The 24656-nt window shown below is 45.3% G+C and overlaps 1 protein-coding gene and 1 long non-coding RNA gene across 4 annotated transcripts in view; one reads left to right on the top strand and one right to left on the bottom strand.

Moving 5' to 3' along the window:
* The window catches only part of LOC138164423 (uncharacterized), a 65544-nt gene that overhangs the window by 37750 nt on the left and 3138 nt on the right, over positions 1-24656 (bottom strand). For both annotated transcript variants that reach the window (XR_011169054.1, XR_011169053.1), the window contains exon 2: positions 8483-8966. This is a non-coding gene — a long non-coding RNA (uncharacterized lncRNA). The remainder of the gene's footprint in view (positions 1-8482; positions 8967-24656) is intronic.
* Positions 8705-24656, top strand: part of PGF (placental growth factor) — a 19624-nt gene continuing 3672 nt past the window's right edge. The window contains exons 1-5 of one of the 2 annotated variants that reach the window (XM_069092237.1): positions 8705-8742; positions 8892-9205; positions 11091-11133; positions 20127-20323; positions 21222-21298. In XM_069092237.1, the coding sequence (XP_068948338.1) occupies positions 9131-9205; positions 11091-11133; positions 20127-20323; positions 21222-21298 (392 nt within the window). In that variant the 5' untranslated portion in view covers positions 8705-8742; positions 8892-9130. Of the gene's footprint in view, positions 8743-8845; positions 9206-11090; positions 11134-20126; positions 20324-21221; positions 21299-24656 lie in introns of those variants that run through there. The other variant, XM_069092238.1, reaches the window with a different exon arrangement.

Raw genomic sequence — 24656 nt, 5'->3', positions numbered from 1 at the left:
GGTGCCAAATTTAAAAAAAATCTAGAATACCTAGCAAAACATGGTGGCTGCAATTAGAAAGAAACCTTCTGTCTTTCATAGACTGGCAGATGACAAATGCTGATATTACAAATATGGATTTTTAAATATCCTTGAGAATTATACCAATAAGCTGTACTGGATCTGAACCATTATTACAAACCCTTCTTTTCTCCATAATTCCCTACACTTAATATTGATTCACAAAAACTTAGTAACAAACTTTTTGGTGGATGTTATCATACAACATACTCAATTTCCAAGTTTTATGATCAACAAGCATTTATTAAGCACTTACTATATGCTAAGCTAATTGGAACATTGGATAAAGTACAGGACCTCAAGTCAGTATCTTTGACAAGAAAACACCACAAAGAGTCACACACAACTGAACAACAACAGCTTTTCTGGGACAGCTAGGTGGCTCAGTGGAAAGCATGCTGGACCTAAAGTCTTCCTGAGTTCAAATCTAGCCTCAGACTCTTACTAGCTATGTGACCCTGGGCAAGTCACTTAAACCTGTGTGCCTTAGTTTCCTCTTTTGTAAAATGAGTTGGAGAAGGAAATGGCAAACCACTCTAGAATATTATATACATATATATATATATATATGTATATATATATATATACAGAGAGAGAGACAGAGAGAGACAGAGAGAGACAGAGAGAGACAGAGGACAGAGAGAGAGAGAGAGAGAGAGAGAGAGAGACAGAGACAGAGACAGAGACAGAGAGAGACAGAGACAGAGAGAGAGCCAAGAAAACCCCAAATGGGGTCACAAAGAGTTGGACAAGACTGAAAACAAATGAACAACAACAACAAAAATGTGCTAATACAAATATAAGCAGAAAGATAGTCTGTCCCCTAAAGGAGCTTATATTCTAATGGAGGAAGATAGCTTACAAAGGGAAACTGAAGGAGAGCAGGGAGATATTGGAAGCTGGTGTGGGGGCCATGGCAGAGAAAATCTGGAGAATAGCCTGGAGAGGATTAAAGATATATCGTGGGTCTAGGCATCCTCAGTAATGGAAATTCTGAGAGGAGTCATTTGACCAGAATGAGGGTCCCCAGGGGCAGAAGATGCTGAGGAGGTCTGAGTCCAAAGGCTGATGTGACTTTTCAGGATAAAGAGATGCCTGGGCCATGATGGAGAAATCGAGAGGAGTGCAAAGACCTTGTGAGATGTATAGTGTAAATATCAATGGCCCTTTTATAGATAAGGAAGATGAGGCTCAAGAGGTGGTGATTTGCTTATCATATAGTTACAAGCAGAACCAGGAGTAGAGACTAGGTTTTCTAACTCCAATATGGAATAGCATATGATAAGAGTCAAATGAATAATACCAACACTAAGTAGTAATAGTTGAGAAAAAAAGAAAGCTTATGCAGTCAAGCAAAGTTTCACATAAGAAATGTCATTCGACCTTGGCTTTGGGAAAGTTGCTTAATCTTTCTGGGCATCAGTTTCTTCATCTGGAATGTGAGGTGATTGATTGGACAGGATAGACTCCCGGTTTTCTTCTAGATCTTTATCTGTGATCATATATAAGGTGGGCAGATTTTAGATAAGCAAGGAGGAGAAGGCATTCCAGGCAGGGTAGAATGCTTGGGTAAAGACAAGGGAGGTGAGAATGCTTATAATAATTTGGGAAGGGGGTGAATGGACCAGTTTTGCTAGAATAGATGGTATAGCTAGTTGTCAGGGACATGGGGCAACTGCTTCCTCTCTTTGTAGGTAGCTTTTGGGTTAATGACAGGAAGGAGAGCCCACCTACCCTTTGCAGAGTACACAAGAAAAGTCAAATGGAGTTTTCCCCTAGGAAAGTTTGCCAGGATCAGAGAGACAATTTACCTTCGAGTTCCCAAAGTTCCCACTATCATACACAGAAAGGGAGAGAGACAGAGACAGAGAGAGAGAAACTCCACAGCTTTCAGGGTGCTTCTTTCTCCATGTGAGAGGCCATCAAGGTAGAACCATTTGGATAGGCAGAGTTGGGCCTTTACATGTGCCTTTAGGGCACTCCAACCCCTTAGGGAGGTCTTGTCAATCTATAGATTCTCTGTCTGGTCTAATACATATTTATTTATTTGTGTGTGTGTGTGTGTGTGTGTGTGTGTGTGTGTGTGTGTGTAGAGACAGACACAGACACAGATAGACAGAGAGACAGAGACCGAAAGAAACAGAGAGACCGAAGGAGACAGAGACAGAAAGAAACAAAGACAGAGACAGAGAAAGAGAGAGACAGAGATAGAGACAGTTCAGCTCAGTCTCCCATCCCCTTCTCTCCTTCCCTAACAGAACTCTATTTAGTTGTTTTTTTTTTTTTCATCTCTATGGCTTTCCCAGAAAGGACAGAGAGAGGGGGATCAAGTGATGACTGGTAATGAAGAGCCATCCAACCAACAGAGGAGACAGCCCCAAGCTATCTGCCTGTTTCTCCGATTAGCAGGATGGTGGTGGGGTGGATTATAAGGGGGGCTGTGCTGGGTAGTCACAGCCGATTAGTTACAAATATAGTTTCCTCCTCTAATGTGTCAGTTACACAGCAAAGAGAATGGGATGATTATTCTGAGGAAAAGGAACCTTTCCCTGTTCCCTTCTCTCACCCGCTCCCTCTCTTACCCACAGCAATTTAGACAGAGATGCAACAGGGAGGGAGAGATGGGGGTGGGGGAATCACATTGGGTGAAGGAAAAAAAATACAGGATAGAATGGAAAGAGGGAGGAAGGACCAGAGGAAAAGAGAAATATTGAAGGAAAAGAGACTATGGAAGGTCAGATGTGGGTAGGAGAGCCTGTACTGGGACTATATGGGGGGTGCTGAGGAGAGGGGAGAACTCAGACAAAAGGAGGTGTGAAATGAGAGAGGAAATGAAAGGGAGCAAGGAGGTGGGTTTAGGGGGACAGGCTGGGGGAGGGGAAGATATGTATGAACAGCCCCAATTCCTTGAGGACAAGGCCTTCCAGATGGCCCACAGCTGGGCTGGGATTGCCAGGCTATCGGGTAGCAGGAACACAGCAGGTGTGGGGCTTGTGTACTTCACAAGCCCTATGGGTACCTTTCTGACCCAAGTCATTCCCCTCCCTCACTGCAGCCATAACCAGCTTCTCCCAGCCTCCCCTGTACCACACAGGGCCTGAAAAAAAAAATGACACACAACTTAGAATACTTGAGTTTGGGGATTAGATTGGGCCATTTCAGAAGGCCAGGGCAAGAAAAGGACCTTGCTGGTCATTTCATCCAACCCCTCATTTTACAAATGAGGAAACTAAATCTCAGAAAAGTGACTCAAAAACCCAAGTTTTCTACTTGCTCTCCAGTGAGGAGGCAGGAAAAGTCAGGGGTTGAGAAAGGAAGGTAGGCCTCTGATTGGTATCAACATTCCCAGGTTGTTTGGCGGAGGTCATTGAACCCAGAGGGAGCAGGGAGTGGAGAATACTGGGGATGGGATTCAGGCCTTAGTCCAAAGAGTGGACCTGTTAGAAATCCCAGCTCAGCAGGCACGATTCACAGCAGGGCCCTCCCTCACAGGAAACAGAGGAAAGGGGAGGCCAACACTCCAGCAATGACTTCCTAATCACCAGGAGCTGCTCTTTAACTTCCACAGGGCCACTAGGCCTGTAAATAGGCCTCTCATCCAGCATGTAGAGGGGCTTCCCCTCCCCCATCCTAACCGAGACACAAGAGCCTTTATTCTCCTTTACCACCTTCATGCATTTTCAGGAACCTCACTCATGTAGGTAATTCTTAGAAAAGTCGGAGTTGGTAAGATCTGTTTATATTGTCCATACTTAGTATGACTATCTTGCCTCAACCATTAGAACATAAACTCCTCAATTTCTTCATTTGTTCTTTAATCACAGAATAAATATTTACTAAGTATGTCCTATGTTCAATGTATGTGCTGAGGATACAAAGTGCTGAGGATACAGAAATAAATAAAATATTGTTGCTGTCTCTCAAGAAGCCTACAATCTAATAGGAGAGATGAACTATGCACAAATTAACTATATCACTATATATGTACTAAGGAAAGGCAAGAATAATGAGGCTTTGGAGGTGGCTAGGTGGTGCAGTGAATAGAGCACTGGCCCTGGAGTCAGGAGAACCTGAGTTCAAATCTAGCTTCAGACACTTGACACTTACTAGCTGCATGACCTCGGGCAAGTCACTTACCCCCCCTCCTCCATTGCCTCGCCTCCCCCACAAAAAAAAAAAAAAAGGAAAGAATGGTGAGGTTTCCTAGGAAAGAATACTTCTGGCTGGAGGAATCAAGGAAGACCCCATCAAGGAAGATAGGAAGGTTACAATTTTCAGAAATAAAAGAACATCTCAGGCATAGGAAAGAGGTATGGTCAAAGGCATATAAGTAGGAAAACACAGTGATATAAAGAATGTGACATAAGACTGAGTAGGGAAATGACAGCGGAAGGCTCAGGGCTAGGGTGCTCTGTGACTAATGCTATGAATTAGGACGGGGCCCTGACAGTCATCCTGACCTACAGCTTGCCACTGGACTTCAATGACTGGAGAAGAGAGTGAGGCTGATGGCTTTGCACAGTTTTGTTTCACTTAAGTCCAGACCACTTACAAATCAGACATCACCCTCCCGGTGTCATTGGTCCTTTTCAAGAACAAAGGACAAACAATAGAAGGATGAATTAGGAAGATGGAAAATAAAGGATTTACTGACTGGAGATGGAAAGACCTATCAGGAAGCTAATTAATATTGTCCAAGGAGGGTAATAATGAGGTTCTGTTACTAGCATAAAGGCCGAGGAAAGGGAAAGTGGGACAGAAAAGAGAGATACCAATATCCTTTGTATCTATCAAGCAATGAAACAAATATGCTTCCAGATTATCATTCATTTGCCCCACCCTACATTATGTCCTCTAAGGGACACTGATAAAGCATGAAATGCTTCCTGTCCTCCCGGGAGTTTGCAGCCTAGCTGGAGACAGAAGATGCATAGGAAATAAGAAATGCAGCAGCGTGTAATGAAGTACTAAATTGAGTAGGGCTACACCAACGTAGGAGCCATCTTTATTCTGCAAGTCTTCCATAGAACCCTGCTCTGCACAAAGTCTATATTCAGTAAATGCTGCGGCCTGGCTACACCTTGGCAAGAATCATGTCATAGTCCAATTTGTGTTTGCAAAATCTCTTCCTGACTTTCTTGCTGCTCCCTGCACAGGAATCTTTAGATGCCATGCCTTCTCTCTGGCTGACTGCAATGCTTTACCTCCTTATCCCCACCTGTTGGCTCAAATCCTGCCTTCTGCAAGATGCCTTTCTAGGTGTCCCACACATAGAAACACCCTCTAAACAATGCCTTTGCTCTGTTTAACTTTGATTTACCTTTTATCTTTTGTTTGCACGCAGATAGTTGTGTATTGTCTCTCCCGTTAGACTGTGATCTCCTTGAGGTCAGGGACTGGTTTGGGAGTTTTGTCTTTTTTTTTTGTATCCTCAGTGCTTAGCACAGTGCCTACCTGGTATATAATAAGTGCTTAATTAAGGCTTATTACTTGTTTCTTGCTAATTCTTTGAGAAAAACAGTAAAAAATATTATTATGCCCATTTTATAGATAAAGAGAGATTCAGAGAAACTAAGTGACTTGCCTAAAGTGATGTAGCCAACAGGGACAATAAGCTTTCCACTTCACAATGTTGTTCTTTCCATGATTAGTAGAGGCAAGATTACCCATCTCTGGGCCAAAATAACGACTTCTTCCTACTATACTTAAACTTTTTAGTCTACCATATTCTTCTGCCCAAACCTACCTGTGAAGAGGCTGTGAAGAGGGCTGGAAAAGATGCTGTGTTTGAAGGGACGAGGGTCAGGCTAGGGCTAAGGTCCAGGACATGGCATCCCCAAGCCTACCCCCTGGTACATACCTACTTCTACCACTAGTGGCCATACCTTTGCAATAACACTGGTGTCCAGTACGCATAAGTCTTTAAGAAAAAAATACGGCTGCTCTACTTATGCAAAAGGAGGTAAAACTGTGAGGAGGAAAATAAGGGGAACCTAATAACAGAGGACATTTGTTCTGGTTCAGCTTCCAGCCTCCGCAACCCAGGAAACCAGGTACTGAGGGGTAGTCTCTACAGAGCAGGAGACTGAGGCACAGACCAAGAGAATGTGGACCTTCAGCGACCCTGGGGTGATTCTGTAAGGGAATGGGCATGTTGCGCCTTCACCCTGCACACAGAAATGCACACATACCCAGATTCACCCTGGCTCTGGCCTCCAGAAATCTATCTAACCAACTCCTAAAAGCCCCAGCATGTCAGGACTTGTTGGAATTTCTCTCTCTAAATTAAAACTCTCTTGCTCCTGTGTAGTTGGTCATTGGCCCAGCTCAGCTCTGCAGACTCATGGGCATATGCTCCTTTCCTCCCCCACTCTGGGCTCAGGGACTAGAATGTGGAGTGCCTTTGGAAGCCACAGGGTGGGTGGGCAGGAAAGCAGGACCCAGAGGTCACCAGGGTTAGGTTAGGTCTGGCCCTGCCTGTCCTCCCCACAGGAATGTACTCCTGCAGAAGCTCTATTCCAGGGCCCTCCCCCATCCCTGGTCCAACCCTCTGACCTAGAGCCCACCAACACATTTGGTGGAAGATGACATGAGGGAATTGGGGAGAGGAGAGGACGGGGCTGAGGCAGGTCAGCATAGCTGTGTAATGATCCCAGGACAGCTGTAGTTCACACATGCATGTGTGCATGTACACACACACACACACCCTAACCATTCTGGGGTTGTGTGCACACACACACATACTTCTTTACAGAGCATTCATACATAGATACGCACACATCAGATTCTGCATAATTCTCCCACGTATACAAACAAATACACACACACACTTGTTCACACTGATCTTGAGGATAGAGCAGCATCCCCTACATGCACAGGTCAGAAGATTTCCTTCTGTGGATGAGGAGGAAATGCCTCATTAGGACTGCTCGACACCCAGTGTTATCCCAGATGCATGACTCCCAGGCCAGGTGCCCTGAGGTGTGTTTCTGGCCATTCTGAGCAGAGCTAGACTGGGTATTCTTCACAGAACCTTGTCTCCTGCCTTCTCACTCTTTAGAATTCTGAACACTTCACGGGGATAAAGATTTTACACAGATGGGAAAACTAAGGCCAGGAGAGAAGGACATGATCTAGGCTGCTAGTAATAAGCCCAAGACCTGTCCTCTAATCCCTGTGGCTCACCTCCCTGTCCCCTGAGACTTACCTGAACTGATCGCTCCAACCCAGGGGGCAATGGGGACTTGTTCTAAAGGCCTGACTGACATTTCTCTCACATTTCTAGTTTTGGGCAAGGAAGCAGCCACGGGCAGAGACTTTGAAAAACTCCCTCCCAGTTTAGTATTGCAGGTGTCTTAATGGCCCCAAATCGCAGAGATAGAATCATAGATTTGGAGTTGTTGGAAGGAAATTTAAAGTCATCTGGTCTACCCCCGCTCATTTTACAGATAAGAAAACTGAGAACAGCAGACTTTAAGAGACTTGCCCAAAGTCACAGAGGTTTTTAAAGTTAAACTTCATTTTTTGTAATTAACAATTGTCTTATTTTCTCTCCCAATCCCCTCCCCTAAGGGGGGGAAAAAAAGAAAAGAAAACCACCCCCTGTAGCAAATACTCAAGAAAAAGAAATTCTTATATTGTCCATGTCCAAAAAATAATGCGTACTTCATTCTGAGTATTGAGTCTATCACCTCTTTATCAGGAAGTGAGTGATCACATGGGGTCCTGAGTTTCAGAGTCAGGGTTTGAATCCAGGTCCCCTAACTTCCAAATCTAGTTTTCTATCGACTGTCCCAAATTTGATCCTGCTAGGGCTTATGTTTTGGGAACTGCATTTACCTAGGGTGTCATAAGCCATGTCTCAGATAACCTACAGATTGCATAGCATTCTGCACTTCACCCCTTCTCCTCATACACACACACACACACACACACACACACACACACACTATCCCCCACCCCTCCTGCTCAATCCCCTAGCTTAATCCCTAGCTGTGTGAGGTTACCTAAAATAAAGAATGCCTTCCCTCTCCCAGGGCTCTGAAAAGACTAGAGCCAGCCCTTGCTTGGGGCTCCTACCAAACAGCACAAAGTCTGAAGTACTCACCTGAGGAGCTGCTGAGAAGGGAGGGGCTGGAGGGGTGGCAGGAGGCTCAGAGGAGAGGAAGGGTGAGGTAGAGGGGGCCAGGGGGCAGTGCTGAGCAGGACAGAGAAAGAGAGCCCTGGAAAAGGACCGTCTGCTCCTTTCCCACTACCCATAGCCTGAGGTGCAGGCCACACCTGAGTTAGTTACCTTCGAGCTCCTCAGGATCAGCTATAAAGATGTGTGCAGGGGTGGTCCTGAATGAGGACTTCTTTTGAATGGGACCACCCCAAATGGAACACAGGAGTGGGAGAGTTCCTTTCATTCACCTCAACTTACCTCCCTCAGGTCTCTGCATTTTGTTACTGGGAGGCTCTTCTGAGGGCCCCCTGCTTCTGTGGAAGCCCCCATCCACCAGGGTTATGGGCTAGGCAGGCAGGCTGGAGTGTTGCCTCACCACAGAGGCAGCAGGGAAAGAAGGGGAGGGACTTGGGAGGAGGAGCTCCACCCTCCGGCAGATCCCAGCCCATGAAACAGAGTTGCAGACAGCAGCGGCTCTCAGATGGGAGCCGATCTCTGAGGGAGCAGGGAATCTGGAGGCGCTGAAGACTAAGCCAGGAGCCACTCATTGACAATCGGACATCTCGGCAGGGAGGCACCAGCCTGGGTACAGTCACCCCCCAAACTCCCTGCCAGCTCTCTTTTTAAAGATCTCTCTACGACCTTACTTACCTGCCTGCTCCTGGAGTTTCCCAGAACCTGCTTCAAGATGCCCAGGTTATGGGTGCTGGTTCCTCTGCCTCCTAGACCCAAGTGAAGTGGCCTTCCCAGGGTCTCTTCCCCCACCCCACCCAGCAAGGAAAAGCTTTCCTTGCTATCTCCTCTCCCCCTCCCCACTTCTCACCCCCACCTGGGGGTCCTTCGTGGGGTTCAGTATGTTGGTTTTCCTTTGGATCTCAAGCCCCATGCCCCAGGACTTCTGAGGCGATGTTAGCCATGCGGCTGTTCACGTGTTTCCTGCAGCTCTTGGCTGGTCTGTCCTTGCCTGCTGCATCCCCCCAGGTAAGGATTCTCTCTTTCCCAGACCTAACTCACCCTTCCTCCCCATCCCCAACATCTGGCAGGGAGTGGGCTGGAGAATCCAGGAAGAGGCTGTGGGCAGAAATGAGAGGGCAGCTTCATGGACACAGACACCTCCCCACCCCTAAGAGAAAAAGATAACCAGATACTTCCTAAAAGCTGGAACCCTCCTCACCTCCTGAATGAAGAACTCAGGTTAAGCCAGCCCCCCAAAGGAAAATCAACGCTAGTTAAGGTTTCTATCCCAGAAGGGGGTGGAAGGGGTGGGGGTGAGACTATAGGGAAACCACAGCAAAGGGAGGGAGGCTTCCTGTCTGGCCCCAGGGCATTGGTGGTTTTGCTAAAAGCATCTCCCAGTTAATCCCAGGGCTGGGCTCTGGCCCTGTGGTCGGGGTCGAATCCTGGTGACTAGCCCAGTGCTTTTGGGACCTCTGACCCAGCCAGGCTCTGGGGAAACAGAGAGATTGGAGGGGGCAGGGTCACCAGGGAGGTAGACTCCCTGGGTGGTTGGGGAGTGTATACTTGGTCTTAGGTCAGAAGCCCCCTGGAAGGGTTTCAGGTAGTCTAAGGGGACAATACTCTCTCTTCTTGAGTCTGACCTCACTCCCCCGGGGTCAGCCCAGCCCCAAGGTCCCCATCTGCTGGCAGCTGACCCAGAGGTCCTGAGTCCCTGGGCCAAGAGAAGCTCCCAAGTTCTTTTCCCAGGAGCTAGGACATGTGGCTTAGGGCCTTGGCTCAGTTCCAGCCTGGGTAAAGATGTCCTGCCAAAGGCAATAATGTCTCTTCCCACTGCCTAGGGAAGTCCTCTTTCCCACCCAGGTCCTTAATGCTGAAAGCAGGGATGTTGGGTGGGTAGGATGGGGTGGGGAGGGAAGAAGAGTGGGAGATGGGCCAGGAAAGTAAGGGGATCACTTCCCAAGCAGAATGGGGGAGTGACTTGTGTTTCCCTGGATGGTCCTGAGGGAGACAGGCTGCTGAGTGGCCTTGTTATAGCATTTCTCCAGCTACCAAGCACCAGTGGCCCCCTGCTCCCACCAGCTGATCTCCCTCCCTACAGGGCTCTGGCACCTAGCCAAGCTGGGACATTACAGGGGCCAAGGGGCTTATGTGGGAGAGCACAGGAAGGGGGATGGGTAGAAGGGAGGCAGAGCACAAGCAGAGGGGGAAGGCAGCTATAGACTGTAGAATGCTTGAGTTGAAAAGGGCCACTGAGATCCTCTAGTCTCAGCCCCCCCTTTTTTTTTTTACAGGTGAGGAAACTGAGACCCAGTGGGTTGAGGTCTCTTTTTTTTTTTTTTTTTAAGCAATCGGGGTTAAGTAACTTGCTCAAGGTTACACGGCCAGTTATTTCTGGGTGTGGTGCTGAGTATCTGAGCCCGGATTTGATCCAGGTCATCCCGACACTGGAACCAGTGCTCTTGCTGGCTGAGCCACCTGGCTGCCCCTAAGCAACTGGGGTTAAGTAACTTGCTCAAGGTTACACGGCCAGGTGTTTCTGGGTGGGTGCTAAGTGTCTGAGCCCGGGATTCGATCTCCAGGGCTTCTCAACACTGGAGCCGGTGCTCTTACTCACTGTGCTACCTGGCCGCCCCAGGGTTGAGGTCTCTTATCCAAGGTCTCATAGCTGGCTATGGCCAAGGCCTGAAGGATGGGGGGAGAGGGGAAAGATATGAGGTAATGTACAAGTGAAAAGAGTTGGGGAAGGAGAGGTTCACGGGTGTCTAGATCCCAAATAATTCCTGAGAAGGCCTTGTAAATAAATAATTACCACTCACCTGCCAAAGAAACCATGCCCCAGCATTCTTCAGTGGGGGGACTCTTTGCCTGACACTAACTTTAACTTATTCCCATGCATTTCTTTCCTTAGCAGTGGGACATACCTCCTGAGAACAGCACAGCAGAAGTAGAAGGTAAGCTGGCCATGGAGATGAAGGGGAGTTAACTTTTTCCCTTCCAAACATGTGCCCACTTGGACTCATGTTCTGCCTTCCTCTCTAAATGCTTGTTGGTGTGAGAAATAGGGGTAAAAGAGCCAAACTTTTGGGTTTGACTTGAAAGGGTAAAAGGAAGAGAAACTGTCCAGGGGCCCTAAAATCTGTGAAACCTAAAGTTGTGGTAAAGTTGGAAACTCTTGATTTACTCCATCCCCTTCGTTTTTACAGAGGAGGAAACTGAGGCTTGGAGAAGTTGATGGATTACTCCAGGTCAGGTAGCTAGTTGGTAACAGAGTAGATCCAGAATTTAGTTTTCCCAAATTCTTGTCTAGAGCTTTTTCCGTGACCCCCACACTGGATCAGGGGTGGGATGGGAAGGAGTGTCAAAGAGGCGGATGATAAGGGGGCAGGAGGGATGAGTGTTCCCACCTCCATCCTCGCCATCATGCTTTGGGAATGTGACCAGAACTTCCCATTGATTACAAACAGACAAAACCTTAGTAACACCCTCCCTCACTTATGTGGAGAGGGAATCTCCAAAGCGCATGCAGGCGTTTGCCAAGCAGACATACGTGCAGAAAGCAGGCTGTGCAATGCCAGGCTCTTCACAGAAATGTGCTGAGTGTCCACACGCCACCATTTTAACCCCTAACTGTCACTTTCCCCCTCCCCCAAAATGAGACATTTCTGTGGGGGAGGAAGCGTGTACAAACAGGCACATGAACACGCGTGCTGTTCCCCTCCAGAGTAATATCCTGTCTCAGATCAGGAAACACCCTCTGCCTGCTGGCATAATCCCCTCCCTGCCTTCTCCTCCCCTCCCTTCCCCAGACAGACTTACCTGCTCTGTGTTCTATGACCCTCTTGAACCCAGACAGGTGAGAGAAGCAGCCAACCAAATCTTCTGAGCTAATGAGCACTTCAGGTGCGCCTGTCTGACTTAGGCACTGTAGAGGTATGGGGAGGTGCCCAATATTTCTGCTTTTGAAATGCTCACAACCCAGTTCAGGATTCATCTGGGCAAATGCATTCCTATAAAGGAAAATTGAGGAACCTCTATAGTCCACACTATAATGAAGCAAGGTCTGTTTCCTTCTACTGAATCAGTGTGGTATTGTAGAAAGGACATTGGCTTTGGAGTCCAAAGACTTGGGTTCGGATTCAGCTTCTGATAAGTAATATTCCTGTGATGTTAGACAAGCCACGAGTCTCTTTGGCCTCTTTCCTCATCTGTAAAATGAGAGGGTTGTAGTAAATTTGCCTTCTAGTTCTAGATCTATTGTCTTGGGACCGAGACTGTTATAATCCCAGGACTGTACAGTCAATTGGATAACCAAGATTCTGGCCAACCCAAGTACATCATGCTTTGGGCCTGATCTAGCTTCCCCCTCTTGCCCACCCATGAAAAGAGAGAGTTAGAGGATGTAATGCTATCAGTGAGGAAAGATTCCTAGGTCAAAAAAAAAAAAGATTCTGCAGGAAGATTTTCCAACTTTATCTACTCTTGTGGGAGGCTTTCTTCATGTCAGGCCTGGGTTGGTACATCTCTTCACGGGGACACCTGCTGTGCTCTAGGCCAGGAGCCAGAAGCCCTGCCCGGCCCCTCTCCCTTCCCTCCCGGCAGGCAACAAGCATGAAAAGTTTTCTTTCAGGCACTGAACATTTCCCTTCTTGGGTCTCCGCCCAGCAGGGATGGGAAACTGGAGCCAGATGGGTTCAGCAGGAGGCTTTCGTGTAAAAGGGGAGAAAGATAGAAAAACCTTCTGGTAACACCAAGAAAATCCCTCTCAGGGGCTCCCTGGTCATTCTAAACCAGCCAGACACCAAGCAGGCCTGCCTGGCACTCTCTGCTCCCCTTGCCTCCAAGTGTAGCCAGCTGTCTATCTATGAGGAAGAGTCTGGGGGTGAGCTGGGAAGAGCTTCAAGAAACTCAAAAATGGAGAGAGAGAGAGAGAGAGAGAGTAGGAAAAGAAAGCTCTGTACAGAAAGGTTTCCCAGATTAGCAAAGGCAGTGTATGCAGGGCACTTTGCAAACTTTAAAATAATAGTCTATAACTGGGAACTATTATCAGTAATGTAGGTTGGGAATTCTTAAGTTAGAGTTTTTTTGTTTGTTTGCTTATTTTTTAACTGTGGGCCCCTCTAGCAGTCTTGGGGAAAAGAAACCTATAGATCTCTTCGCAGAGTAATGATTTTAAGAGTGTAAAATAAGGAGAGGCTAGGTGTCGCAGTGAATAGAGCATTGGCCTTGGAATCAGGAGGACCTGAGTTCAAATTCAGCCTCAGACACTTAACACTTACTAGCTGTGTGACCTTGAGCAAGTCACTTAACCCCAATTGCCCTGCCTTCCCCCCTCCAAAAAGCAAATAAATAAATAAAATTAAAGAGCATAAAATAAAATATATAATATTACAAAGGAAACCAATTATATTGAAATGCAGTTATCACAATTTTAAAAAAGCAAAAACCCAAGTTCATGGAGTTTAGGTTAAGAAACCCTTTTACAGAGATAGTATAGCATCATGGATAGACAGCCAGCCTTGAAGTCAGAAAGCCCTGAGTTTAAGTGCAATCTTGGACACATGCTGGTTGTATGACCCTAGTAGGTAAGTCACTTAACTTCCTAGTATCCTAGACTACTTTCTGAAACTATACATTGCAGAGAAGGTGCATTGGTAGATGGAGTTTCTTCACTTGGGTGTTACCTCCACCAATTAACTCATCAGTCCTGTCCCTATCCTTGTTGTTATTAGCACTACTACCACCACTACCACTACCACTACTACTACTATGATTACTACTACTACTACTGCTACTACTACCACTATTTGGGAAGGCCAGAGAAGGTCTGTGTCTGTCCTATACCGCTTGCCACCTTCACTTTCCAAAATACATCTCAGGGGTCTCGAGGGAAGAATCAATCCATCTCTCTCAGTGTTCTGTGATGCTATATCTAAAATAGAGGACTGTGCACAGCACCCGCAATCTCTACCCTCTGAAGCTTCCTGGCCTTTCATCTGGGGAAATCAGCCTTTACAGGAGCTGCTGAAACTGCATTTACACCGAAAGAGAGGAAAAGGGAAATCATTGTCTCTTTCTGCTGCCAAGACAGTCATTTTTGCTTAACCTGGCTGATCCCCTCTGACCCTGGATGGATAAAAAGTTGTCACCAGCTCAATGTGAACTGGAGGAGGGGGCTGGGGACAGTTCTGAATGCTCCTTTTTGATTGTAGGGACTACTTTTAGAAGAAAATCTGCCCCAGGACAACAGGCAGTATTGTCTATCTTGATTTAGCCACTGTATCTTTTTTTTTTTTATATTATTTATGTTTTCAGTTCAATGAGATTAAATGCTCAAAATAACGTCAATGTGCCATGAGGGCTTCAGACTAAACATGTAGCTCATGACGTTAACATGTTAAGTGCTATTCCCTGTCTCTGTGCGGCAATGGCAGTTTCCAGGCTGCTGTTCCTCTCCACCGAGGTTCCTACAGGTTTTGGGTCATGTCAAGGGCCCCCAGCTCAATCCCCTTGGTCAGAGAGGATCCCTGTCTTCACCCCTACCCCCACCTTTCCACCCTTCTGATGCTGAGAGCCTTGGTTGGGCCTTTGGAAGGCAGAGCCAGGGATAGCCCATTTACCCTCTCTCTCTCTAACCCTTAACTCAGCCCTGGAGTGTGACTGATACCCAGATAAACATCAGTGTATTGGCTCTGCAGAGGCTGTCTAGGCCACGTGGACAGCTGTGTCCTGAATATTTTCCACAGACTCTTCTCCTTTCCCAATGGCCTCTGCTTGGACCAAGGTTTATTTTTCCTCAGGGATTACCCCAAGACCCATGCCATCATCTGCTCAGGGACTCTGGACCCTTCCATTGTCTCAGAATAGCAAGCAAGCAAAGGGGAGGTGTTGGCTGGGTGGGGGGCAGGGGCAGAGAAGGGAGACTTCAGCAGGAGGTGAGGCATTAGGGACTCAGAGTGACCCAGCTCCAGGCCTCTGTCCACCAGCACCCCAGGGGGATGTCTAAAGTGGGCGTAGCCACTGTTGGATATGATGAGTCAAATCGTTGTTTCCCATGTTGCATTCCTAAGACTAGTCTGGTCCTGGTTCATAGAATATCACAGAATTTAGAGAACTGGAAGGGACCTTAGAGATCATCTAATCCAGAGGTTCTTAATCTTTTATGTGTCAGGGACCCCTTTGGCAATCTGGTGAAGCTCATGGACCCTTTCTCAGAATTGTGTTTTGTTGCCTACATTAATAATTTTTTGGAGACAATGTTAAGCTCAGGGTCATACAGTTAGTAAGTTTCTGAAGTCACATTTGAACTCAGGTCCTCCTGACTCCAGAGGTGGTGCTCTATCCACTGCGCCCACTAGCTGCCCCTGCCTACATTAATAATTGAAGGAAATGCTGAATTTCAGTTAGAGGTTAATGGAAATAAAGATATACATATACTATGTATGTATATGTACATACATATATATATATGTGTATATATATATATATATATATATATATATATATATACATAGAGATTTTTTTCCAAGTTCAGAGACTCCCTGAAATCTATCCATAGATCCCTTGGGGACTTGTGGACCCCAGATGAAAAGCCCCTGATCTAGACCAATCCTTTCATTTTTACAGAGGAGGAAAATCAGGTCCAGAGATATTGAATGACTTGTCCATTTGAGTGATGGCAGAATTGAGCCTAGCAGCCAGATCTACTGACTCTCAATTGAGAGTGAGCTTACTACTGTACCATATTGAACCATTTTGTTTTATGGTTGGGTCTAGGTTTGGGGGTGTTATAAATAATTTCAGAGGCAGCTGGGTGGTTCTGGATCACTGGAGTTTTCAATGGTTCTTCATTGGGAGGAGGCTAGCCTGGAGATCCCCAGGCTGATTATTCATTTTACAAACATGAGAGAGGATATAGAAGAAATATAAAACTTCACTCCAGCTCCCAAAGAACTTACAAACTAGAGAACTTACAGGTATAGGGCTGGAAGGGTGCTTAAATTCTGATTGGGAAACTGAGGCTGAGATAGCTGAAATAAGAACTGGGTACCCAACAAAGGACAAAATATGTACCTATTTTGCTAGTGGGGTTCCTCTTGGGGATTCTCTTCCCTGTAAGGAGTCAGCATGAAACAAAGGAAAAAATTCTGACTCTTCAGTCTGAGGAGCTGTGTTCCAATTCTGCTTCTGACACTTGCTACTTTTATGACCTTGAGCAAGTCACATAACTTCCTCTGGCCTCACTTTCCCCAATTGTAAGATAAGAGGGTTGAACTAGATGGCCTATGAGGTCCCTTCCAGCTCCAGATCTATTAAAGAATTACCAATTGGCAAATCAAGATTCTGGCCAAAAAACAACTTGCTTCGAGCCTGATCTATCTCTCCTCTTCCCTACCCATGAAAAAGATATGACTTGCCTAAGGTCACCCAGGTGGTAAGCCAAACTGACTCCAAATCCAACAAACTTTAAACTATACCATTGTGCCTATCCTAAAGATGACATGCACTGTCTTAGAATGTTCACTGTTGCTTCATGCATATGAGTGCCATATTCTCAATAGATTATAAGCATTTGGGGAGCTGAGAGGAGACTGATCACTCACAGAGAGTTCAGGGAAGGCTTAATGGAGGAAATGTAAGCTGAACTAGATTTTGGAGGATGGTGAGATTTGAAATGATGAAGGAAACCACATAAGGGAGAACAGAATGATGGTATAGACTATATAGAACAAGGCAGCTAGGTGGCACAGTGAATAGAGCACCAACCCCGGAGTCAGGAGGACCTGAGTTCAAATACGGCCTCAGACACTTAACACAAAAACTAGCTGTGTGGCCTTGGGCAAGTCACTTAACCCCAATTGCCCTCCAAAAGGCAAAAAAAAGATTTTATAGAACATGGTGTGCTTCTGTGATAGCAAGGAGAATGACCTGGATAGCTCATGGAGTTTATGCTGGCTAGGGAGGATGGGACCAGACTCTGAAGGGCCTTGAAAGACAGCAAAGAGATTCAGACCTCATTCATTAGGAAATAGCTTTTGGAGGTCTTTGAGCTGGGGAGTGATATGATGCTAAGAGGTCATGTCACTCAGCTCCTACCCTTTCCAGGGAGACCTGAGACCTTCCTGCTCAAGGTCTTCAGGAGTAGGGGGGTCCAATAGGCTTCTCTCAATTGAATGCTACAGGGTTTATGCCAGACTGGATTGGGCTAGAAAATTTTCAGAGTTCATTAGCCATTATTTTAAAAATAAATTTTATTGATGCTTTTTGTTTTTACATCAGTCTTTTTTTATACATCCACACTCCAAGCAAATGAGCCCTCACTTGCAATAAATAAAAACATTTAAACAAAACCAACCCAGACGGTGACCACATTTGACAGTTAATGCTACACTCTATGCTCATAGTCGCCTACCTCTCTGCCAGAAGGAGGAAGATCTTCCTTATCTCTTCTTCAGAGCCGTTATTAGTCACAGTAGCTACTCAGTGTTCAGATTCATTTTGGTGTTGTTATTGTTTACAATATTGTAGCTATGATGTATGTTGTTCTAATAGTTCTGCTTCCCTTGACTCTCTTTACCTCACTGGCTACAATGTATCCAGTATATTTTGGTGGGGATTCTCTTTCAGGTGTGGATATAAATTTAGAGCTGGAAGAGATTTCATTTTAGAGATGAGGAAACTGAAATTTACATAGGTCGAGTGACTTGGCCAGGGTCGAGCTAGATGTTTGAACCTAAATCTCTCTGACTTTAAAACAACAGTACTTTATCCTCTGCACCAAAGGTGTTAAACTCACAGTCAAATGGGGGCAGGGACCTTATTAAAACATAGTTAAGGAACATTTAACAAAATAAATAAAAATACAACATAGATAATGCTAATTTGTGGTTTTCTAAGTCAATATATGGTCTCATTTCTATTTGAGTTTTGACACACTGTTTCATATGCCACCTCTCCTGAGTTGGCTTAGATGTCTGCGTCTAAGATCCTTTCCGACCCTGAAATCCTAAGATTCTGTAAAGTCTTCCCTTGTTTCTCAGAATAACTCATTATCATAATTTCTTGCAGTATAGTAAGATTCCATTATATTCATATACCACAATTTGTTTAATTGTTTACCAATCAACAGACACTTATTTTGTTTCTAGTCTTTTGCTACCACAGAAAAATTGTTCGACAGCCATTTGCCATGTACTTTTTTTTGTTTGTTTGTTTTTGAGGGGGGAAGGCAAGGCAATTGGGGTTAAGTGACTTACTTAAGGTCACACAGCTAGTAAGTGTCAAGTGTCTGAGACTGGATTTGAACTCAGGTCCTCTTGACTCCAGGAGCTGGTGTTCCATTCACACCACCACCTAAGTGCCCCTGCCTTGTACTTTTGAGAGACTGTGTGGGGAAATGAACCTGGGGCCCTGAACCTGAGATCAGAGTTTGAGTTCCATTTTGGCCACTTAACAGGTATGTGACCTCTAGGCAAGTCACAACTCCTTTAAGCCTCATCTTCCTTAGCTGTAAAATGGGGATAGTAAATTTGTACCTAACAGAGTTATTGTGAGGATCAAATGTATGTAAATATATTAGTTTTGTGTTTACATAACATTTTATGGTTTACAGTTATCATGATGGGTTCTAAATAGGTGGGAAGGATACAGGCTTATGCATGTGGTGTAATATCTGAAATGAGAAAGGGTTAAAGGTGAAGGGCTTTCAACTTCACACCCATGCTAGAGGAGCCCAATGGAATTCTGGCTAAGAAAACAATTTGGTAACTCAGTTCAATACAATATCATTATTGGAAAATCAACTATGTATGCTAGGTGTTGTTGAGATTTTGGAGGATGTGGTTCTTCCATTCTCAGTTAATGTCTAAGGACATTTAAGTGACATAGCAAAATAAATGACAAAAACAAGTCTTTATAAACCCAGGTATACACTGCCCTATAGATTATTTTATACAACAGGGCAGTGGACATATGCAGGATGCAACTGTGATGTGACCAGGGAGCACTATTGGAAAGGCACATGTATAGAGAACTTGTGATTCTGTGGAGCCACCAGTGCTATCTACTGATATGATCAAGGTTGCTGTTTTCTCTGTTGGAACTGCATCTTCTGTCTCTCAGTCCTCCCAGCCATGTTGCTTTTTTCTGGGCATCTCTGCCTTGGCACTCTGATATCATCTGCTGGTCCTTGGCTATTGTGCAGTCTCTTTCCCCATAGGAGGAGTGGTATGCCAGGTCCTCACAGTTTGGTAGTTCCAAGGGCCATCTTTTGCTCTTTTGTGTTGCAAATCCTTGTCAGCCAAGGAGAGAAAGCTTTAGATATTTTTGTCTGCCTCTTGAAGTCCTATTCTCCTGCTTACTGGAGTTTGGGATGAGTCAGTCTGACCCTTATCTGAGTCAGGGTCTGAAATTCCTTTTAACTCCTATTATATCCCTTTGGCAGGAAATTGGGTACCCTCAAAATCATCTCCACTCAGCAAAACTGCCAATCAACTGAGAGGAGGAAATTCCATTCAAGCTCCTTTAATGCCCCTGTTTACAATGCATGTTGAGCCAGGTGAAGTGGGTAACTTTTTTTCCTGCTTTCTATCAGCAGCCAAAATTGCTCTGCTCCCTCTATATGTTTATCTCAAAGTCAGTGTGGATATAGTAATGAGGGAAGATTTCAAGGAAGAAATGTCAAGTGAAATGGGCCTCATAGAATTCAACAGATATTTAGACTCAATAAATACTTACTAAGCATCTGCCATATGTAAGGTACTATGCATGGATGTGTTGGGAAATAAATAGGAAGCAACATGTTGAAAGAGTCTGTGAAGAAAACAGATAAGGCCAGAGTGTGTCTAACCTACCCTGCCCTTGCCTTTGGTGCTTATGAAGGGAGGGAGGTTCTCCCCATTTCCTCTTCTCTAGATCTCAGCCCCTAACCCTCTTTGTCTCTTTGTAGTGTTGCCCTTCCAGGAGGTGTGGGGCCGAAGTTTCTGTCGCTCACTGGAGAAGCTGGTGGATGTTTCATCAGAGTACCCAGGGGAAGTAGAGCACATGTTTAGCCCATCCTGTGTCTCACTGAGGCGTTGCACTGGCTGCTGTGGAGATGAGAACCTCCATTGTGTTGCTGTGGAGACAACCAATGTTACTATGCAGGTACCCCCACCACCTTACTACTGGACCTGATCCTTTAGACTCTGACACTGTTTCTGAGGCCAGGACACTCCATTCCTGGGGTTCCCCTCTTTCCCCATCATCAGAACTTATCTAATTTTTTCCCCTCACTTCCCACCCCACATCAATCCTAGATATTGAAACATGCATTCATTCATTCAATAGGCATTTTATTAAATATTTACTATTTTTTTTAAAAACTCAAGTTCTAGGCTAGTGATTTGTACCTTATCATCCTTCTACAACCCCCACACTTTGTATAAGATAGTAATTGATGATATTATTAGCTGGGGGCAGGTGGACAAACTCCTTCAAGCTGGTTCTGATTTTCTCTGTAAATGGAATCAGCTGGAAGAAATGTCTGGGACTGATGAGGCAGTTTTCTTCCTTAGCCTGGGTCTGCCATTGTGGATATGGCTGCTGTTTGGCACCTGGCACTCAGCAGGGGGTATATGGTGCAAAGACTGGTGGGACTCAGGAGACAGACTGTCTCTTCTTCCCAAGGAAGCAGGAGGGAATGCAATGAGGAGAAGTTCTATTGGGGGGGGAGGGGAAGAGACTAGGCTCTTCCAGAGCAGGGGTCCTTGACCCTCCCTTTTTTGGTGCCATGAGCACCTTTGGCAATCTGGTGAAGCCCATGGATCCCTTCTCAGAATCATTTTTGCTGTCTCCATAATTGAAGGAAGGGGAAATTTCAGTTAGAAGCCTATGAAAATAAATTTATTATTTTTCTCCCTTTCCAAGTTCATAGAATCCCCTGAAATGTATCTACAGATCTAAGGTTAAAGATCCACTGTCCTAGAGGGGAGATAGATGGGGAACTGTAGCCTTCTACTTTACCCTTCAAATCTCATAACCAGCTTCTTTTTCACCTTTCCAGCTTCTGAAGATCAAGTCTGGGGAACAGCCATCCTACATGGAGTTATCATTCACTGAGCATGTGCGGTGTGAGTGCAGGTATGGGATCCCTGCCTCTCACCACCCACATGGCACAGGCTGTGACCAGGGCCCCAGGCACTCTCAGGCCTGCCCTGGAGGGTACTAGCATTCCTATTGTCCTGCCCACCCCCGAGCTCCCTCTCCCCAACAGGGGATAGGATATGGGATAGTAGGAAATCACAGAATTCAAATCCTGGTTCTGTCCTTACCTATATGACCTTGGGCAAATCACTTAACCTTGCTGGGCCTCATTTTCCTTATCTGTAAAAAAAAAAAGTAAGGGTGGGGCTGAATTAAGTGATCTCTGTAAGGACCTTTCCAAGTCTAGCTCCTAAGATCCAATCAAAGGCTTGTGATTCTGGGAGATGTGGCATATTAGATGCAGAGGGGACATCTACTATCCCAGTGGGCCATTATTCAGAGGGCATCATGGATGTAGCTCCACAACCCAGACTGCTAACTTCTCTGAGAGCTTTTCTCAGGTTCCTAGATTCTCTTTTTTGGAAACCAAGGCCCAAGTGATCTTCATTTATTCTTGATCAGGAAATCAGTGGCTGGGACAGAGGGGTGGTCAGGTCTCCACTGAGGCCTTCTGCATTTTGTTTCCTGGATTTTTGGAGACAGGGAAATAATTAACTCACCAAGAGGCACTCTGGCTGCAGCTGCATTTAATTTTCTACTCCTTTATCCATCTCTTTCCCCCCATCCCCCACACCCATCCTCCCTTTCTAGCCTTTGCCTGAAGAGGTAGAACCAACAGCTGGTTTACAGCTGTGTGGCAGAATAGGAAGAGGACTCTTGGGTCCCATCCAAAAAGCAGGATGCTAATCATGCAGGGCTTTACAAGTGCTAGGGTGCTCAGCCCTGGGGTTGTTGGGAGGAAGCTGTATGCCTGGGAACCCTAGCAACCAAGCACAAACTGTAGCCACTCACTGGGGATCTGATGGAGCTTAAAAGTGTTGGAGGCTGATCGTGGCTCTGGGGCAATTATGCTTGGAAAATTGGAGCAGGTTCCATAGACTCTTGGTAGAATAAGACAAGTCCATCTGAGTGCAGCCTGCCCTGGGAAGGGACTCTTTGTTAGGTCAAAGGGAAACACATGTGGTTTCTTTAAAGTTCCAGGCCATGGCCAAAACCTCCCCCTGAATCATAGGGCCCCTGGAACTCCCGCCCCAGCTCAAGAGGCACAGAAAGAATGGCTCATTGTCCCTTCGGCCCAGGGGGTAGACCAGCAGACATTATTGCTAGTACAAGGGGCCAGGAAGAGTTGACATCCTTGGGAATCAGGAACTCCTAAGAGTTGCTAGAGGATGCTATTCCTTTTATCTTTGGGCTCTGTCTGGGCTAGAGGTAACCAAATCCAATAACTTGAGGTACCCCTAAGTTATCTAGCTATGGTTCACATCTAGTGCAGGTCCAACTAATGATGGGGTCTTTGTCTGCCCCTCCCCTTTTTACACATATCATTGCCATTGCTCTGTTCATGCTAACTCAGAGCTGCACAGGACCATACTTTGCCTCAGTGTTGACTGGAGTGAGTAGCAAATACCTTCTCCTAACTTTGTGGATTATGCCCGGAGTCAGGAAGATCAAGGTTCAGATCCTGCCTTAGACACTTTCTGATTGTGCAGATGAGGGCAAGTCATTTAACTTGAACCTCAGTTTCTAATACCTACCATACAGGGTGATTGTGAGGAACAAATGAGAATATATGTGATGCCCTTTGCAAATTTTAAAGCATTATGTGATAGCTGTCACTATTAGATTAGCTATTATTCTATCTTCTAGTGATACACCTCATGATTTTGGGGAGGGGGGCAGTCTAGACCAAAATTTCATTCGTTGGTGGAGAGAACCACCCTAGTCAGGAAATTTTCTCTATCAATGTACAGGGTGTCTCTAAAGTCTGGACACATAGGCAATCTCATGTATATTTTCAAGAAATGAAATGAATGAAATTTTCAACAATGTTTTATTTAATTAGCATAAATGAGGTTTCATAGAAAGACATAGGAGACATAGGAAATCTCATTAATTAATTAAATTAAAATCTCATTAATGTGGAAAATAGTCCCCAATAGCTAATGAAAGGTTTTATTCCATATGAAATTGTCATGACTAAAATTTATGCTAATTAAATAAAATGTTGTTGAAAATTTCTTTCACTTCATTTCTTAAAAATATGCATAATGAGATTGCCTGTGTGTCCAGACTTTAGGGACACCCTAAAAAAGGAGTTCTTCTGTACTTTTTTAGAAGATTTCCTGGGGGTGCCGTGAGGTTAAGTGATTTGCTCAGGGTTATATAGTCAGCAGGTATCAGAAGTAGGACTCAAACCCAGGTTACCCTGATTCCAAGGCCACCTCTTTAGCCACTATGCCATGATTACTTTCAGACACATGATCTGGTGTTAGCAATCTTATCTGATATCTATATAGCCCTCTACCAATTTCAGTGTGCTTCTGAATACCTTAGCTCATTTTATCTTCACTGCAGCCCTCTAAAGGGATAGATGTGAATGTGGGGTTTGGTTTTTTTTGGGGGGGGGCAGGGGGAGTAGATTATTATATCTATTCTAAAAATGAAACCAAAGCGGTTAAGTGGCCTGCCCAAGAATCTCAGATCTCAGTGAAATGGGTATTCCCTCCAGTGATGCAAATAGCAGCCCCATCTCTGCCTGATCATTCTGTGTGACCTTTGTTCATGTTTGCCACATAGTGAGTTTAACAAAATGCTTTCCTCAAGCCACCATAAGAAGGAAGTGGTGTAATTTTCATTCCCATTTTATGAATGAGGAAACAGGTTTAGTGAGGCTAATCAGTTTGTCAATCATCATAGAGCTAGTAGGTCAGAATGAGAGGGCTGCAGTTTTCTGCCTCCTAGACCAATGTCCTTTTCCCTCAACCCCATGACTGTCTTAACACACAAAGGGCTTCAATATCATTTTGCAACCCATGTGTAACTTCTCTTCGGAGATTCACCTCTTGAGGATTTACCACCGGAGCAGATGCACCTCATGCAGGACCCCTAAAGCATCTTCTGGAGCACTGAAGAAGACCCTCACTCTTCTCCATTCTCACCCGCAAACCAAACAGCAGACTGATGTCATCACATCCCCCTGAGCCTTGCTGGCGATTTCTCTTGACAAGAAGAGAAAACACAACAGGAGTACTTTGTTCCACTTGGGCGACCACAGTTGCTGTGAGGCAGGATCATCATATGTGCCTGAGATCTGAAAGTTCTTTTGGCTACAAGTGACACTATGCTCTTGATTCTCATACACTCCCTGACAATGGCTAGTGTTCTGGCCTCCAGTATCTATATCTCTACATATATATATATATATATATATATATATATATATATATATATATAT

The sequence above is a fragment of the Petaurus breviceps genome, unplaced genomic scaffold (assembly GCF_028583685.1).
Source record: "Petaurus breviceps papuanus isolate PSGF00001 unplaced genomic scaffold, PetGlider_PUasm1.0 189, whole genome shotgun sequence".
NCBI classification, from domain to species: domain Eukaryota; kingdom Metazoa; phylum Chordata; class Mammalia; order Diprotodontia; family Petauridae; genus Petaurus; species Petaurus breviceps.
The sequence above is the reverse complement of the archived record's forward strand: the minus strand, read 5'-3'. Positions and strand labels throughout refer to the sequence as shown.